Below are 17,012 nucleotides of genomic sequence, written 5' to 3' on the forward strand. Positions count from 1 at the left end.
TGCCAGAGCAAAAATAAAATCTGTCATTGATTATAAAGTCCTTTGTGCTTGTTATTTCACAGATTTATTACACTCTGGCCTGGCAGCCTGGAGAGGCCCTGAGATTCTTGTCTCTAGCGCCCCACAGATCATACCCCAAAAGGGGACAGGGACTTGTTGGCATTTCTTTTGTCCTCCAAGGGCCAAGCGCTTTGGAAATTTAGATGAAGAGCCGTGAATCATGCCAAAGACACACAGATAACAACAGCTCATTCTACAGGGCTAACACTTGCTAGCCAAGGAAACATGTCCCTTCCCTTTTAGCTTTTAGCAGAGTGCAAACAAAAGTGATTCCTCTGTAGAGCCTCTCACCAAATGTCCCAGTGTCTGGTCCCACTCTGAATGTGTGCTAACCTCTCTCAAACCCACTGCAGAAGGAGCAGCAATAATGCCGGCAAAGCAATCTCCGATTGTCTCTCCTTAGACCTTACCCATAAACTCACAATGTTCTGCTCATGCTGCTGTTAAAGAAATAGAAGCCCAGAGAAAGTGTTCAAGGTGCTTAAAGTCTCACACAGCTAGGCAGTGGTGGAAATGGGACATGAGCCCAGCCCAAAGTGACCTCATAGGGTCATATGGATGCTGCCACTTCCCAGACCGGGTAGACATGAAGTCACAGACACAGCACACAGTACTGGAGGTGAAACGGCCTGGCTACCAGACTTCCAGGATTTAGAGGGGACATGGGCTGCCCCAGAGCAACAGCGCTGGTTAGAATCACAAGCTGACTCAGTCACAGAAGAACTGGATGGTACTGTCAAACAAGGACAGGGAGAACTTTTCATTTGACATCTGCCTGGGGAATGATTTTAAAGAAACCTAATAGTTCCTGTTTCTTAGAGCTATCAGTTTGCTACACTGGGGTGTGGGACTTCCAATCACAGGGTTCCTTACTTCTTACTTCCTGTTTTGTGAGTTGAAGGCAACCTTCCTTCCCCAGAATGCATGGTTTAGAGGAAGGAAGGCTGAGGTCCCCTCAACTTCTACCCTATCTCTAGAAAGAACACTCTTCATCCCAGCCCATCAGGCCAACAGCCTGATCTTAACAGAATGGTCCCCGAGAGCAGAACGACTGTGTGGGAAGCTGTGGAAGTAGGGGACTGGAAGATTTAGATCCATAGTCAGCCATCTCCATTCTGCAGCCTGAGCTATTAAAAACAAAACATGTTCATTGGCAAGCTCCACAATTAGCCTCATTTCCACGCTCCAGCCCTGTTCAGCACGAGCTGCCTTTGCACAGATTGCCTCTTGTCTGTGCTGTGCTGTTTGGAGGGCTGTTCTGGGAGCTAGCGAGGATGTGACCCAGTGGTAATCTGAATTGCTTCACCAAACACATTTTTATCCCATCATCTCGGCCACATGAAAGGGGGCCACAATGCTCCAGCGCTCAAAACTTTACAATCCCGCTGTTCGGCAATAAAATGAGGCAAGAAATATTAGCCGTCCCTGGCTGATGCCTTAATTCTCTCGGAACAATGTCGGAGAATCTGTACTCTACAGGTTTTAGTGCCTGCTAAAGCCTGACCCTCGAGCTGGCTTGAATGGAGCCAGAATGAGTTAAGGAGGGTGAGGAGGCTTTAATGGACAAGGATCCCAATAGCCCAGCTTGTGTGGCCTCCTGCCGAGTCACCCTCCTTTTCACAGGCCTCGATTGTGTTTGGCCCCAGCAGAGACAAAACTACCCCTGAACAGAGGCTACCCCCAGCTGGCACAGGTCAGAGGCATTCTGGGGGAGAAGAGAAAAGGGGGGGCAAGGGGAAGTGAGGGGCACATGGAAAAGGAGGGAAGTGTGGTGGGGGAAGGACATTTGTAAGGAAAGATGGCCCAGGCCATTCATCTGGAGAGATTCAGCTATGGTGCTGGGTCTTGATAGCCTCTCATCTTCAGGCAAACCACTTTAAGAAAACCAGTTCACAGCACAAATGGGGCCTATATATGAATGGGAAGTTGAACACACTGTGCATTAATTTTCAAAATAATATTCATTTATAGACATAATAAATTCTAACCTGTGCACTTCTAAAAGGCACAAGTCTAAATCTCAGAGCTCCGGGTTGGATGAACTCTAATGTGACAGTCAGAGATTTTTTTTAAAACTGTAAGTGGGTTGCGTTATACACTGGGAGAAACTTTTTTTCCAGGAAACTTTCAAGGATTGTATTGTGATCCCTCCAAGAAAAGCAATTATTTTGGTTCCCAGAGCCCAAAGTGACCAGATAAGAGGAATATTTGGGTTCACAATGGTGCAGATTATTGCCATGCAAGACAGAGGGTGTCCATGGGCTGGGTTTATAGAAGAACATGGATTTGGAGGGTCCTGTCTGTTCCTCTAAAGCAGTGGTTCTCAACTTGTTGGTCACAACCCCTTTGGGCAAATGACCTTTTCACAGGAGTCACCTAAGACCGTTGGAAAATATAGATATTTACATTGCAAGTCATAACAGTAACAAAACTACAGTTTTACTTCCGAGTCATCACAACATGAGGAACTGTATTAAAGGGTCACAGCGTTAGGAAGGTTGAGAACCACTTTAGACTTTAAAGATTCCTTAATATTTAGGGCTCTGTACTCCTTTCTCAGTCTGCTGAATTCTATGACCCCCATCCCTAAAGAACGTTTTCAAATGCACAAAATGTAATATCCAGGCTAATAAAAGGAAATCAACACACTGTAATTATAAAAATTTTTTCAAAGCAACTCAGCAGCTTAACAACATATGAACATGCTATTACATATTGTTTGTTCATGTTACATGTTGAGCATAATAAATATCCCATTTCATTAACTCTCTAATTACAATAATTTCAATGTAGTTTAAGCAAAAAATTTGCTTAGGAAAATGACTGAGTAGTGTCGATCTGTGAAAAAGCCATACTTCTAGCACTGTGATTGGTTGCTTGTTTGCATACCATTAGAAACTAAGTTTCTGCTAAGTTTCAGTTAAAGTTAGTGACAAAGTCGGCCAGATTTTCCCCCACTTGGACCTCTAATTTTATCTCTGGGGAAGTAACTTTGCTGGGGTGAAGCACCTTTGGGGCCCTTCTGCCCCAGGGCTAAGCTGACTAGCAGGGGTCAGGGGCGACCTACACTAGCACTTTACTAAGAATTCTTTTTGAGAAAACCGTGAACTTTTTCTCTTCCCTCTCTGATGCTTTGAAACTTTTTATAAAGTAAATTGAAAGCATGCTCTTTTATTTTTTAGCAACCCTGTCCGAAGATTTATAAGGACCTTTGATGTATTTCTTCAACAACCGGAATCACTGTTGCCAAATAAAGGGTCGGTTAATCGGATAATTCTAATTCTGTATTTTGATCAAGATCTTGCTTTCCACTGCCCGAGTTAGGTCGGTTGAGCCTTGGAGCCACACACACCCCTTTTGTTGTTGTTAAATCCCAGAGCTCCTGTTCCCAAGGCTGCACCTTTGCATTTTGAGCACACACTGGCTCAGAGACAGCTAGGCACACATCCCCTCTGGGGTCCTCATGGGGGAGCTGTCATCTTCCAACTACATAGCCATAGCATGCCTTTGCAGGGGCAACCCCGCAGGCGGCCCCCCCTCCGAAGGCTGCCCAGCCCCCGCGACGCCCGGGCTCAGCTGCAGGCAGCGACACTCCGGAGCCGGCCACGGGGTTGGGTCTCTGGCTCTCTGCGGGGGAGCAGGGAGCGCGCTCGCCCACGCCCACGGCCCCCACACTCGCGATCGCACACCCCGGCGCGCGCACGCCCGCACACCAGAGCTCAGGCACAACACACCGGGGCCACAGACGGGTTCTCAGCGGTTGCGAGTGGGGACACAGCCGGATTCCCCTCCGAAGGCGCCGTCGGCCACCCCGCCCCGCCCCGCCCCTCGAACTCGCCAGTTCGGGCGCCGCTCCGTGGGTTGCAAAGTTTGCAGCGTGAGGCAATCAAGGGAGCGCGCCGGCGCGGGCTCGGCTGGGCTCCACGAGGCTCCGGACAGCTGTGACCGCTGGTCCCGCGGCGTGGATGCACTGCGCTCAGCGCTGCCGCCGAGAGCCAATCCCACTACCTCGAGTCGGGTCACAGGGGCTGTCTGCGTCCCACGTGGACCCTCCAACCTTAGACGAGGTGCGCAGCCAACCCTGAGCCTTCCTTGTCTGTCCTCCTGGACTCAGACCCTTCACCACCATCACTCAGCCATGGCTTCTCATCCTGCTCGGATCAGTTTGGGATCCCAGCTGCTGCCTATGGTGCCTCTGCTCCTGCTGCTGCTGCAGGGCGCAGGCTGCGGCCACAGGGGCCCATCATTGTCTTCACTGCCCTTGGCAGCCGATGGTCTGCAGAGGGACAAGGACCCCCAGCAGTCACCTGGGGAAGCAGCAACTTCGCTGGGCCCAGGCGCCCAGGATATGGTCGCTGTCCACATGCTCAGGCTCTATGAAAAGTACAACCGACGGGGCGCTCGACCAGGAGGAGGCAACACGGTCCGAAGTTTCCGTGCCAGGCTGGGTAAGTAGAGGCTACATCGGGACCCAGTCCTCTTATTCATAGAGTTCTCTTATCTATCCTATTTCTTTACGGCTCCACTTCCCCCCTCCTATGTTGTACTGACTTTTATTTCATCCTTTCACTGACAATCCATTCCGTTCTCTGTACCTGCCTAGAGTTTGCAGTGGAGACCAAAGTGGCATTGGGAGGGAGACCTCCTGCCCCTGGAAACTTCCACAATTTCTGGACAAAGGTCAGCATATACAGAAGGCCTTAGGCACAGAGTGGAGACAGACATGGGCTGGAGGACAAGCCGTGGTGTTAAGTTGTGTTGACACTTGCTGTATGAGAGAGGAGCATGGTTGGTGTGTTACAAGGCAGTGCTGGTGCGGGTACCAAACGCTGGACCCAGGTAGGAAGCATGATTTGGATGACAAGGAAACAATGTGCTCTCTGAAGGGCCTGCGTTCCCATGACTTCAGAAGACAGGTTTTAAGAAAGGTCCAGAAGCACCTTGTTCCTCTCCTGGGTCATGCTCCACGTCTCTACTCACCACACCAAGAGTTGGGCTTGGCGGATGCTCCCTTCCTACCCTCTTCTTAGAGAAGGTCACTCTGAGCTCCAGCTCACGGACTTCGGGTTGAGCAGCCCATGCCAGCCCGGGCCTAAGTGCAGAGGAAGTGCAGCCTAGAAAGCAGGTGGTGAGAAGAACCTGGTTGTCATGGTGACTGCTCAGAGTTTCAGAATGCTGTTCCAGAAAATGTGGGCAGGGGTCTCCTGCAGTTGCCTGAGAGGAGGCTGTTCCCCAGGAGAGAAATCCTGCAGCTGGCAGTCTTCTCTCCCAAGAGCGATAGGAATGAACTGCAGCCAAGTTTGATGTGGAACAATGTAGGTTCAGAGCCTGCATCCTACCTGATGCTCACTGATTTAGGGCCCTGGTGACATTGTGACTTCAGATTCAGACATAACACAGGTAAGGGAGCCACTCTCACAAAGAGGCACATCCTCCGTCTTGCTAACAAGGTCAGTGTCCCTAGGTTCTAGGCCAGCTCTGGCCTCCCCCCATACCTTTTATTCAATACCCGGAGTTCATTTCTGGAGAAACATTATTAAGTCACTTAAGAAGCATTTGGCCTGATTGAGTTAATTCCCTGAAACTGTGTGGACTTGTTTTTACTCTATAAAATGGGTAGTGTGTGGTAGTATCTCTCTTCATGGTTGAAGCTAGATGGCATGAAGTAAGAACATCAGTTCAGAGCCCTTGGTGGGACTGGATAGTGTTGCACGTTGTAACTCCGGGAACAAAAAGCACTGTGATGAGCACTTTGTGCACATCTAGGCTTGAACTTGACCTTTGTTGCCCTTGTTGTCCTTGAAGTCTTGAAGTGGAGGGATAAAGGTTGCCAAGGTCACCACTGCACTAAGAAGCGAGCATGCCCACTGGTTACAAGCACCTGCGGCAGCCCGTTCAATAAGGGGTGCAGTTCTGTCTGTTTTCACCAATCAGAGGAAATAGCGGTGGACATTTTAACCCCGACAGATGGCCGGGAAACTACACCTTAAATCCAGCACCCCCATTTTACAGAGAAGGACAAAAGGACAGGACAAGGGAGGAAGTTATTACATGTGTCAGGCAGTGATAGCTGTTCTCAGTGCCACATACCATTGCCATCTCTCCATCAGAATGAAGCCCAGAGTCTGGGAGCCTCTAGAGCGTCAGGGTGGAACAGACAGACATGTTTAAGAAATCAGAGCTCTGGTCCAGTCCTGAAGGGTCTGAAAATACTGCTTACTTGGATTTTTTTATACAAACTAAAGAGTTAACTAAAGAGCTAAAGAAGTTCCAGCTTTCCAGGCTACTGGCTGTGCGCCACGGCACATATCACTTGCCTGTTCTGGGCATCATTTCTTGTGTGCACACAGAGGGGGTGACCACTGAATAGAAGGTAGATTTGTGCCTGGCACAGAGTCGGAGCCTGTTTCTTGTGCCTTGCCTTGACTCATCTAAATTGTTCCACCCCTAGTCTCAGATGTTCCTGTCTCTTGTCGGAAGGTCCATCTGTGGGGCGTTGTGAGCAGGGCACAGACTCCTTGCCACAGCCTCCTGTGGCACATCCTGCCAGACAGCAAACGCACCCATTCCCAGCTGTTACAGCCGCTTCGCCCTCCTCTGCAGCAAGGCCCGGGCTCCAAGCATGAGCTACAGTCCTGATCCTGGTTCTGCCATCCAGCCACGGGACTGTAATTCTCGTGACTAAGAGTTTCTTTCCACTTTTAAACTGTGACTCCACTCCTGATTAATAACATTTTTTCAAGGAGCTCAGATATAGCAAGGACTTTGAGCAGTTCTTGGTATGTGCTCGTTTGCAATTTATTAGCTCTTAACTGTGATTCCAGCAGCTTTCCTTGTACCCTTCCACTCCCCTCTCCTGATGTGCAGTTTGTTCCCCTGTGGTCTGCATCTGTGGAGGAAAAGCCTTTGAGTTAGCTCTAAATTCAGATTAGACCACCGTTTACCTCCACGCTCCCAACGAGTGATTTGTGTTTAACTCCAAGCTGGACTCCTACCAATGTGATACCGAGCTAGTTTTCTTCATCTCCCAGACATACCCAGCTGTTGAAACTGCCAAGTCAAGCTGATTTCATTCTCGGGTGAACTATCCCAATTCTGTTATTGTAGAGAATTACCAGAAGTCGAGTAGCTCATGGAGGAAAAAGATATTTACCTAGCTCACGTTCCAAGACTGAAAGGCTAACCATCATGGTAGTGGCTCTGGTGGAAAACCCGGGGGTTACATCATAGTGTCATGGATGCATTGTGGCTGGAAAACTTGTGAGAAGGACTGGTCATGAGGCAAGACAGAGCAGCAGAAAGCAGGAAGAACAGGTAGCCTCTAGCCAGGTGTAACAGCCCCTCTCTTGGGAACTAAGTGAAATCTGAAGGGAGACGTATCTCAAGTGACTAGTGTTTACCCATTAGGTAAACCCCTTAAAGGTTTCAGTACCTTTAAATATAGCTACCCTGGAGACTGAATGCCCTGCATTTACAGAATTTAAAACATAGTATTCGCTTTTCCTAAGCATTTCACTTGGAGGACATAAAGATGCACAGAGTGTTGGTCTCGCCCAAAATAGCTCAGGACCTGGGTAGGACCCAAAGGCTAGTGCAGTGGAATGGGGGTGCTAGTGTAACAGCAGCTGGGGTGCTCTGTAGGATCCCTAAGAGTAGCACTGACAGGGAGGGGCCAGTGAGGTCTTCACAGAAGAAAAGACCCTAGTGTGTTGATGGGCGGGTTGAATGCAGAGGGGAGACAGTCCATTGTGTGTTGGGGCTATTGGGCATTTGGTTAGGAGAAAACTGTGGAGGTAAATAAGTAGAATGCAGCCAATCCCTGAGGACCTTGATTTTAACTGTTGACAATGGAACAATGCACCGTGTGTACACCAGAGAGGAGGGAGATAGAGAGGAAGGGAAGTAGTGGGGGAAAAAAGAGAGAAGACAGGCTGGTTTTTTTAAACACAGTAACAAACGATTAGTTATTCTTACCACACATCCTGATACAACCAGCGTTAAAATAATATTTTGTGGACTCAGTTCAGCCCTGCACTAACAATGCACATAGCCACTAACCTAATGGGGCTGCGTTTTCTGCATGCAGGTATTCCCATCTGCAGCTCTCCTTGAGGTCTCTGCAGTTCTTCCCCTGGAAATGACCTCGTCCTGTGGGTTTTGCTGAGGTTCTTTACATAGCGGGGACCTTAATCTTCATATCCTATAGGTGACGCTTTTGGAGCTTGTATGGGACATCAAGGATTGACAATTCTAGGATAACTGTTACAGTCGAGACCAGGCGAGAAGGAAGCCACGGTGAGGCAGTTGCAGCATCTAAAAAGCCTACAGTGACTGAAGTTGGGGTGAAGCCAGAAGCGGGCAGGAAAGAGAATTTTCTGCCAGTGTTGGAATGGTTGGATGACTAGTTCAGCCTCCTACTCACAAAGACCCATGAAACAGATGCTCAGCGCAGGCCCGGCCCCCTTCTCCTCTGCCGCTAAGGGGCTGGCCCTCTGCTTCCTACCTTCAGCTCGCATAGAAGTTTGCATCGTCACCATGGCATGCCTGCTCTGCTGTCCCTGGTGACTGCTCCAGGGACAATGAGGAAAGGGTGGCTGGAATCCTGTTCATATCGGACAGAGCCCTCTGTGTGAGTTGCTACTCTTAGGCTGAGACCATCAGAGTACTGTCCCGTCACCAGGGTGAAGCTGAGTGCTCTGCTAAGAGGTTGCAGCTCCGAGAATCCCAAAGATCCACAGATATTATATTGTTTACGTAAAAGCAGTTCTTTTTTTTTCTGGGAAATACAGAAATCAAAATTACCTATTTTTTTTCTTACAGGGGGTGATATTTGTTTATACACTCTTGGACACATCATGACAATAGAGTACACGGGAGAGTAAAGGGCATGTGTTTCAGGTGAGATCCACCTGGGGTCACACCTTATATCTGCCTCTTGGCTGCTGTAAGACATCAGGCTAGTTACCTGCTCTTTCTGGCATACCAAGAACTCCCCTTCCAGAGCCCGCTCTGGCCCCGCCCCTTCCTGTCTTCTCACAGTGCAGGGTCTGCAACAGGAACCCATCGTTCCTACCTGTTTCTGAGCAGCAGTAGTCACCAGGCCTTGCGCTAGTATCTAGAGTTACAGCATGAAGTACCCCCAGCAAAACCTATTGGGGTGTGTGTTCTGGAGGGATACGTAATAATAAATACACGTCAGGATATTATGAGTGACCAGAAGACAAAGTCGGGGTGAAGAGTGCTGAGAGGCTCTTCAGCCGCAAAGCCCAAAGGGGACACTGTATGAGGTAGAGATCTGGAAGAGGCCTAGGTGACCAGGAAGCCATGGAGGCAGACGAAGGACCATGCCTGTCATGAACGTCTCATCAGAAGGCCAGGAGAATGGGACCTGGGGTGGGGAGGACAGCTATAGCTGGGGAGGTTGGCAAGACGTTCAAGTAGGACCCGAGTAAAGAACGGAGTATTTAGGTGTCAAGGGCCTGAATGGGAGCTGTATGCAATTTAAATGTCCTCCATAAAATGGTACCTTGTTTAGAGTACTCTGCAAAGCCGTAATGTGATCAGCCCCAAGAATAACTGTGATCATTACCAGTCTGTGTTCCCAAGAGGCTTTCAAGCACCTTCACCTGCCTTTGCCAGGACTCCAAGCAGCCCATCACTTAGCAAGCACAGACCTTTTGCAAATGTTTATTGGGAAACTGAATGGATAACTGAAGGACAAGAGGAGGGAAGCCGTCTTCTCATTGGCCGCGAGAGAGGAGCCACAGTGCTCTAGTGTGGTATACAGGACAGACGGACTTTGCTTGTTTTCTCCTCTGTGCCCTGTGCCCCACTTAACTGGAAACATCAGAGGTGTCTCCACTCCCAGTCACAGCCTGGAGCTTCTGTATTGCATGCATGGGCCGCCCCCCAACTCTGGGCTTGTGGATGACCCATCTGGACCTCAGCATCTCCCACCAGGAAGCATCTTTTTGAGAAAGTTGTCCAGTGAGCGGTGAGCTCCCTCTACCCAGATGCACTCAAGTCAAGTGTAGTCAAATCTTTCCTTTTCACCTTGCCTCTGTAGGCTCCTCCCACGCTGGACTAATGAGCAGGATAATTAATTAAGAAATACCTGAACTAGATAACAGATAAACAAAAGCTGCCAAGTCAGATGTTATAGAGACCAAGTAGTGTGTGAACACGTTTGAGTTTGCATAGGAAACCCTTGCTTTGCCATCCTTGATCCTTTACAAAGGAAGTACCTTTGTGAGCACCCCCTGTGCCAAGCATATGGCATGTGCCATTTCTTTAGTCCTGCAAGGATCACACAGGCTGAGGGTTCTAGTCTTTCTAGGAGACTAATGAAAGAATAAGGCTTAGAGTATGATGCTCACCTCTAAGGCCTAGAGCTTGTCTTCTAGGGTGTTCGCAGCTTAGAGGTGTATGCTGCATAGCGAGCTTCCCTCTACCCGGATCAGTGGGTGGGAGGCAGAAGGTGGCACAGGCTATCCCCTCAATGTCTACATGCTTGCTGTACAGAATGCCCAGGCTACGGCCAAGAGCAGGGACACCTCCTTGCAGCTTCCAGCTATGAAGTTCTGCAAGTTCACACACCTCCCCTGAGGTGAGTGAGTCTCCAGCTTCCCCCATAGTCCTAACTCCAAGATGTGCCAGTTAGGATATGGGCCTCCGAGTCACGACACTCAAAGCCACAGAGTTCTGGGAGGCCAGGTTTTAAGTCCTCAGGACCCAGCAGCACTTCACATACAGGGCACGTGCCAAGTACATAGGGACCAGGTAAGGAACATCTCCATTCTCTCCTCAGCCCACTGTAGATGTTTCTCCCCTTCTTTATACTTTGTAGGGTCCATTAAGGGAGCTTGAATATTCTCAATAGAGTTATGATTCCTTCCCAATAGAAACAAAATACTGAGCCAGTGGGTGGGTTTTTAAGATTTTTTTTTAAAAAATTATTATTGCTTTCGGTTTATGTGTGAGTGTATATGTACATACTCAAGAAAACCAGAGAGGGGCATCAAATCCTCTGGAAGTTAAGTTACAGAGAGCTGTGAGCTATTGTGTAGGTACTGGGAATAGAACCTGGGTCCTCTTCAAGAGCGGCATGTGCACTTAACTACTGAGCACCTTTCCGGTCCTAAGCCAATGGTTCTTGAAAAATGATCCCAGCTCATCGTCTGAATACAGGTGTCATATAGGCTGACCCGTCTCTTGGAGAGTGTAATCTCCCCCGCCCCGGTACACACCCCCTGTTTCCCTGCTGTATTAAGCAGACAGGCCTTTGAGGAGGAGGAGGAGGAGGAGGAGGAGGAGAAGGGGGAGGAGGAGGAGGAGGATGAAGAGGAGGAGGAGGAGGAGGAAGAAGTCGACCCAGCCACTTTGGTCTCCTTCTAGTCTGCGTACCCCAAGACTTTTTCTCCTTGTGAATCCTAGACCTCCTTCTTGTAGAGTTTGCATTGCTGCCAGGACTGGGGCCGCAGGTGGCCCTGGGGAACACCTGGTAGAACCAGGAGCAGACAGGGCTTCCAGCTGCTCCTGGAAAGCAGAAGTTTACTATACACACACACACACACACACACACACACAGACTACTAAAGGTGCCTCGCCGTCCTGTGCGTGGGTCTCCAGACAGCAGTGTGAACCTTGGAGTGGAGGGACCTACTAAAATCTCCATATTGCTATCGTGTTGAAAGAACAGTTTTTGTTTGTTTTGTTCAAGACAAGATCTCCCTATGTAGTTCTGGGTATCCTGGAACTCACTTTGTACACCACTTTGTAGCCTGGAACTCACTCTGTAGCCTCAAACTCACAGAGATCCACCTACCTCTGCCTCCCAAGTGCTGGGATTCAAGGCGTGCACCACTATGCCCTGCTGTGTGTGTGTGTGTGTTGTACAAGTCCTAGGACAGAATGAACACCCAACAACTGTGGCCTTAACTCTGTATTATCTTAAAAGGTCCTAAGGCTGCAGCAAAAAATAATGAAGATCTCCTTATTTCACCTCATCTGGAAGAACTATCACATTTAACAGAAGTTAACTTTAAAAACTGCATAGTATAGAGTGCTGGGCAAATACTGGATCAGCTGCCTTGAGGCAAGTCGTGGATCTAACCCAAACCATCACAAACTCTTAATGAAGGTGTCAGCGACACGCCTTTGTTCTTTGGAAGCTGGTGGGAGGCAAGGAGGGACCATCAGGAGCTTTAGTGTCTTATAGACTTGATTGTTGCCCTCTCTATCCCTCCCTCCCTCCCATCTTTTTCTCTCTCTGCCTCCCACTCCCGACCCCCCCTTCCCTCCTGGTTTTATCTTCATTTCTCTCAGTGAAAGAGTGACAATTCCGTACCTTTGGATCTCAACTGTGCAAGTTCATTAAGGGTAATAAAGGAAGCTCTCAGGCCTGCAGTGTAAGGCCCGCAGGAGCTGAGGGAAGGGAAGTGATTCTGGCTTGGGAGTACTGGGTCGGTGGGAATTGTACCACTACCCCAAGAACAGGATGCTCTTCAAGAGAAAATCTAACAGGCTGTGGTCTGGCTTTCTCTTGCAGAAGTGGTCAACCAGAAGCCTGTGTATTTCTTTAACTTGACATCCATGCAAGACTCGGAAATGATCCTCACAGCCACCTTCCACTTCTACTCAGAACCCCCACGGTGGCCCCGGACACGTGAGGCATTATGCAAGCCGCGAGCCAAGAATGCATCTTGCCGCCTCCTGACCCCAGGTCCACCAGCACGCTTGCACCTAATCTTCCGCAGCCTTTCACAGAACACGGCCACGCAGGGGCTGCTCCGCGGGGCCATGGTTCTGGCACCTCCGCCACGTGGCCTGTGGCAGGCCAAGGATATCTCATCGATGGTCAAGGCTGCACGAAGAGATGGAGAGCTCCTCCTCTCTGCCCAGTTGGATTCTGGGGAGAAGGACCCCGGGATACCCAGGCCCAGCCCCCATATGCCCTATATCCTTGTCTATGCCAATGACCTGGCCATCTCAGAGCCCAACAGTGTGGCAGTGACGCTGCAGAGATATGACCCCTTTCCAGCTGGAGACCTGGAACCTCGCACTGCCCCCAACAGCTCAGCGGACCCCCGTGTGCGCCGGGCAGCTCAGGTCTCTGGACCCCTGCAGGACAATGAACTGCCAGGATTGGACGAGAGACCAGCGCCTGCCCTGCACGCCCACCACTACCACAAGCATGACTTCTGGCCCAGCCCCTTCCGGGCACTGAAACCCCGCACCGGGCGCAAAGACCGCAAGAAGAAGGACCAGGATACGTTCACCACCTCCTCACAGGTGCTGGACTTTGATGAGAAGACGATGCAGAAAGCCAGGAGGAGGCAGTGGGATGAGCCACGGGTCTGTTCCAGAAGGTACCTGAAGGTGGACTTTACAGACATCGGGTGGAATGAATGGATCATCTCGCCGAAATCCTTCGACGCCTACTACTGTGCTGGGGCCTGTGAGTTCCCCATGCCCAAGGTACCACTCTGTGTTCTGATATTGTCTCATACTAACTTGGCTCTGTCCTGTTGGCCATCTTTCTGTTTGACCAACCTGTTTCATCATTTGCAAAATGGAGATGATATATCTCCTGTCTGCAGAGGCAGACACTGTCTGTTAGGGTTGATTTGGTTTGGAGGTGCTTTTTTTTTAAGTGTTGGCTTTGTTTTGTTGTTGTTGTTGTTGTTTGTTTCCTGAGACAGTCTCTCTAAACGTCTCTCAGGCTGGCTTTAATCCTCCTGGTTAACCTTCCATCTTCTGGAACTAGAGACATGTGTCACTCACTAATACCTTGCTTTGAACGAACTGGAATCTTTAAAGCAAGGCATCGCTTCCTAGATGCAAGGAAAAGGGCATTCCCAGAGAGCAGACATCCTCAGAGATTGAGTCAGTGCTGCCTCCCTGTGGACAAGTCAGGTATCCAACGTTCCCTCCTGACCAAGGCTCTCCTACCTGTTCTAGACTGGACCAGGAGCACTGATCCTGGTGATCGGGCTACTCTGGGTGTCAGTGGCTCTCCCAGTGGGCTCCCCACTGCTCTGGGTGTCAGTGGATCCCCTGGTTTGTCCCATCCAACAGCCAAGCCAACCTTCCCAGTGCACAGAAGTCTGAAAGATACACAGTCCTGGACTGTTTCACCTTCCTGGCACTGAATTTTCACCTTCCCCCAGGCTGGGTTAACTCCATCCGTCATCCGGCGGCCTGCACGGTGGTAGGCTTCCCACGTCACCCCTCAGTACCTGTTGGGACTAATGAGTCCTGGCCTTCATCTGCTCTTCCCTCCTAGAACCTTCTAATTAAATTTACTAGAAGCTGTGCCTAGCCTAGAGGATCAGAGGATGGAATTTTTACCTGTTGGCCATTAACTACAGTGTATTTAAGTCTCGATGGTGCCATTAAAGGGGGACTTTTAGTATCAGTGTTTAAAGGTCTGCTTGTCGGTCTGTCTCTGCATCTATGTTCTCAACCTTCAGCCCCTTGCCCGAAGCTCGCGAACTGGGGTCTAGCTCATAGAGCACAGACTGGGGCCACGGTGCGCTGCAAGTACCCACTGCAGTTTCCCCTGCTTCGTTAACTCTGCAGACTCCTCTGTGGTCTATCTTCCAAGAAAGAAAGTCGGTGTATAAATTCAATCTGAACCTCGATAAACAGACCAAGTGGGAAATCCCAGGTCCAGATGTGGGCCATATAATCTGTCTGGAATCAAGGGCCTTCTCCTCAGATCCATGCACATACAAAAGAGGATGGGAGACAGCTGGGGAAGAGAGGTGCTCTGCTAACGGGCTTCACATGGGCCCAGGACAGATGTGGCCTCACAGCTACTGAATTATCAGGCTGGCTTGCTGCCTCCCCACTTTCAGAACTGACTGAACCCCACACGTGTAGTCGGTCTTGCCCTTCTCTTGATGCCTCCCCTCTATGCACCACACACACATACACACACACACACACACATACACACACACAAGGCTTCTTGTTAGCCACAGCTCTCATCAGCCAGGCAAGAACGAAGCCTATTACCTGGCTGGCTGTGTTCATCTTTTCAGAAGTGGCCCCAGTTTCCAAGCCAGGCCAGGCCACTTCCTGAGGCATCTCTACTGTGCGTTCCAGTCATTTGACTATCTGGTGGTCATTTGGTATCTGTTTCAGTAAAATGAAGGTCACACTGTCCATATAAATTAATAAGGTGTCAAGATGCGACGTTGCTCTAGTGCTGATGTCACCCCAAGTCCAGCATGTATTGAAATGCCTATCTGCAGCCCTTGCTGCACTAAGTGCATCATTTTAGTTTCGGCCAGCGTTGCTCTGGACCTGTGGCTGCTGGCTGAAGCATGGTTCTAGGCCTGCGAACCTTCCTTCCAGCCCAGCTCCAGGTGCTCCTGGGAAGGTGACATGCAGGCACCCCCAAGTGGTCAGTTTCAAGCAGCAGATGTGACACCCCTTTAGAATAGAAAAAGTAGGCACCTAGGGGCACCAGGACTGAGCCTGTGGCTGATTTCAGAGGAAACATGTATCTGGCTCCGGGCAGAGCCTTTTCTTCCAGGCCACCCGTTGCATGGCCTTATTCGAGAAACCGCGGTAAGCCCTTTTCTCTGAGCTGTCTTTTCTCATCTTGCAGATTGTCCGCCCATCCAATCATGCCACCATCCAGAGCATTGTCAGAGCTGTGGGGATTGTCCCTGGCATCCCAGAGCCATGCTGTGTTCCAGACAAGATGAACTCCCTTGGAGTCCTTTTCCTGGATGAGAACCGGAATGTGGTTCTGAAGGTGTACCCCAATATGTCTGTAGAGACCTGTGCCTGTCGGTAAGACGGCTTCAAGGTGGAAGACAGTCCAGTGTCACCCCGGCCCTGCAGAGTGGCATTCCTGGAGGCAGGACTTGACTCGGGGCAGCTGCAGGTGCTAGAAAGAGCTTGTAGGCAACCCTGCTGGGACCTAGAAGGATCTGTACACAGTGCCATTGTTCTTCAGTTTTCCCTTAGCTCTGTAAAGACTTTGAGTTCCTGGAAGGAGCCTGGAATCAACTATGGTCCGAAGCTTGCCCATCAGCCCTACCCACATTTTCCAAGGCCTGGACATAGCATGTGATGTGTCCGCAATGACGACTCCGTGCGTTCATCATCTCATAACCCAGAAAGACTATGCAGATCGTGGGGCAGTCACCCCTATAGCAGGCCAAGTACTTATTCTGCAACCCTCAGGCCACATACTAGAAACAGGACCTAAATCTTGGCATGAACGTGCGTTTTGTTTTCTCTTAACTTTTTCACTTTTATACATGCAATATGCACATGCAATCAAAATCAGTCTCTTCCTTTAATATATGTATTCTTTATTTTAAAACAAAAAGGAGAGAGTTGGCCCCCACCCCCACAGAGTTAATAGTACAGGTTAGATATGGGCTGTTTGAACACACATATGGAAATAACACATACAGTAATATGTTGGAATACTAAAAAATAACCAAGATTTTATATTTTTGTAAATTATACTTTGTATACTGTAGATTGTGAGTGTTCTGTGTTTTTATGGAAAGCTAATAAATTAAAGGTACAGTGATATCTGGAAAAACTGAATGTCTCCCATTCCAAAATATCAATTGTTCCCTTATCCATTCTGTAAATCCTTACCGTGCATTAACATCAAAATGGGTCAGGGTTCCAAGATGGTAGAGTCACCTTCCTAGAGTTTCCTCACATCCCTAGTCCTGTGATTGGTGGATGTCTGTGGCAGCCTTTGTCTTGAGTGACAAGAACAGGTCTTTTAGTGGAAGCAATAAAAACAGAGGAATTGACATAAGCAGTTAGGGAATATCTCAGGAGCTCCAGTTCAAGAGGGGCTGGAAGGGCTAAATAATCTCCTTTACATGTTTGCAGAATACAAGGCTATCTCCCAACAGCCCTATCGCAGACAGCCACCCCAAATGACACCCCAAATGACTCGAGTATTGACA

General features: G+C 49.4%; 1 protein-coding gene across 1 annotated transcript; it reads left to right on the forward strand.

Moving 5' to 3' along the window:
- Window positions 1-3,731: 3,731 nt before the first annotated feature.
- On the forward strand, window positions 3,732-16,618 carry Gdf10 (growth differentiation factor 10). The gene is made up of 3 exons (XM_057770060.1): window positions 3,732-4,508; window positions 12,608-13,536; window positions 15,677-16,618. The coding sequence occupies exons 1-3, from the start codon at window positions 4,199-4,201 to the stop codon at window positions 15,866-15,868; spliced, it is 1,431 nt and encodes a 476-aa protein (XP_057626043.1). The 5' UTR covers window positions 3,732-4,198; the 3' UTR covers window positions 15,869-16,618.
- The last annotated feature ends 394 nt before the right edge of the window (window positions 16,619-17,012 follow it).

The sequence above is a fragment of the Chionomys nivalis genome, chromosome 5 (genome assembly GCF_950005125.1).
Source record: "Chionomys nivalis chromosome 5, mChiNiv1.1, whole genome shotgun sequence".
Classification (NCBI taxonomy): Eukaryota; Metazoa; Chordata; class Mammalia; order Rodentia; family Cricetidae; genus Chionomys; species Chionomys nivalis.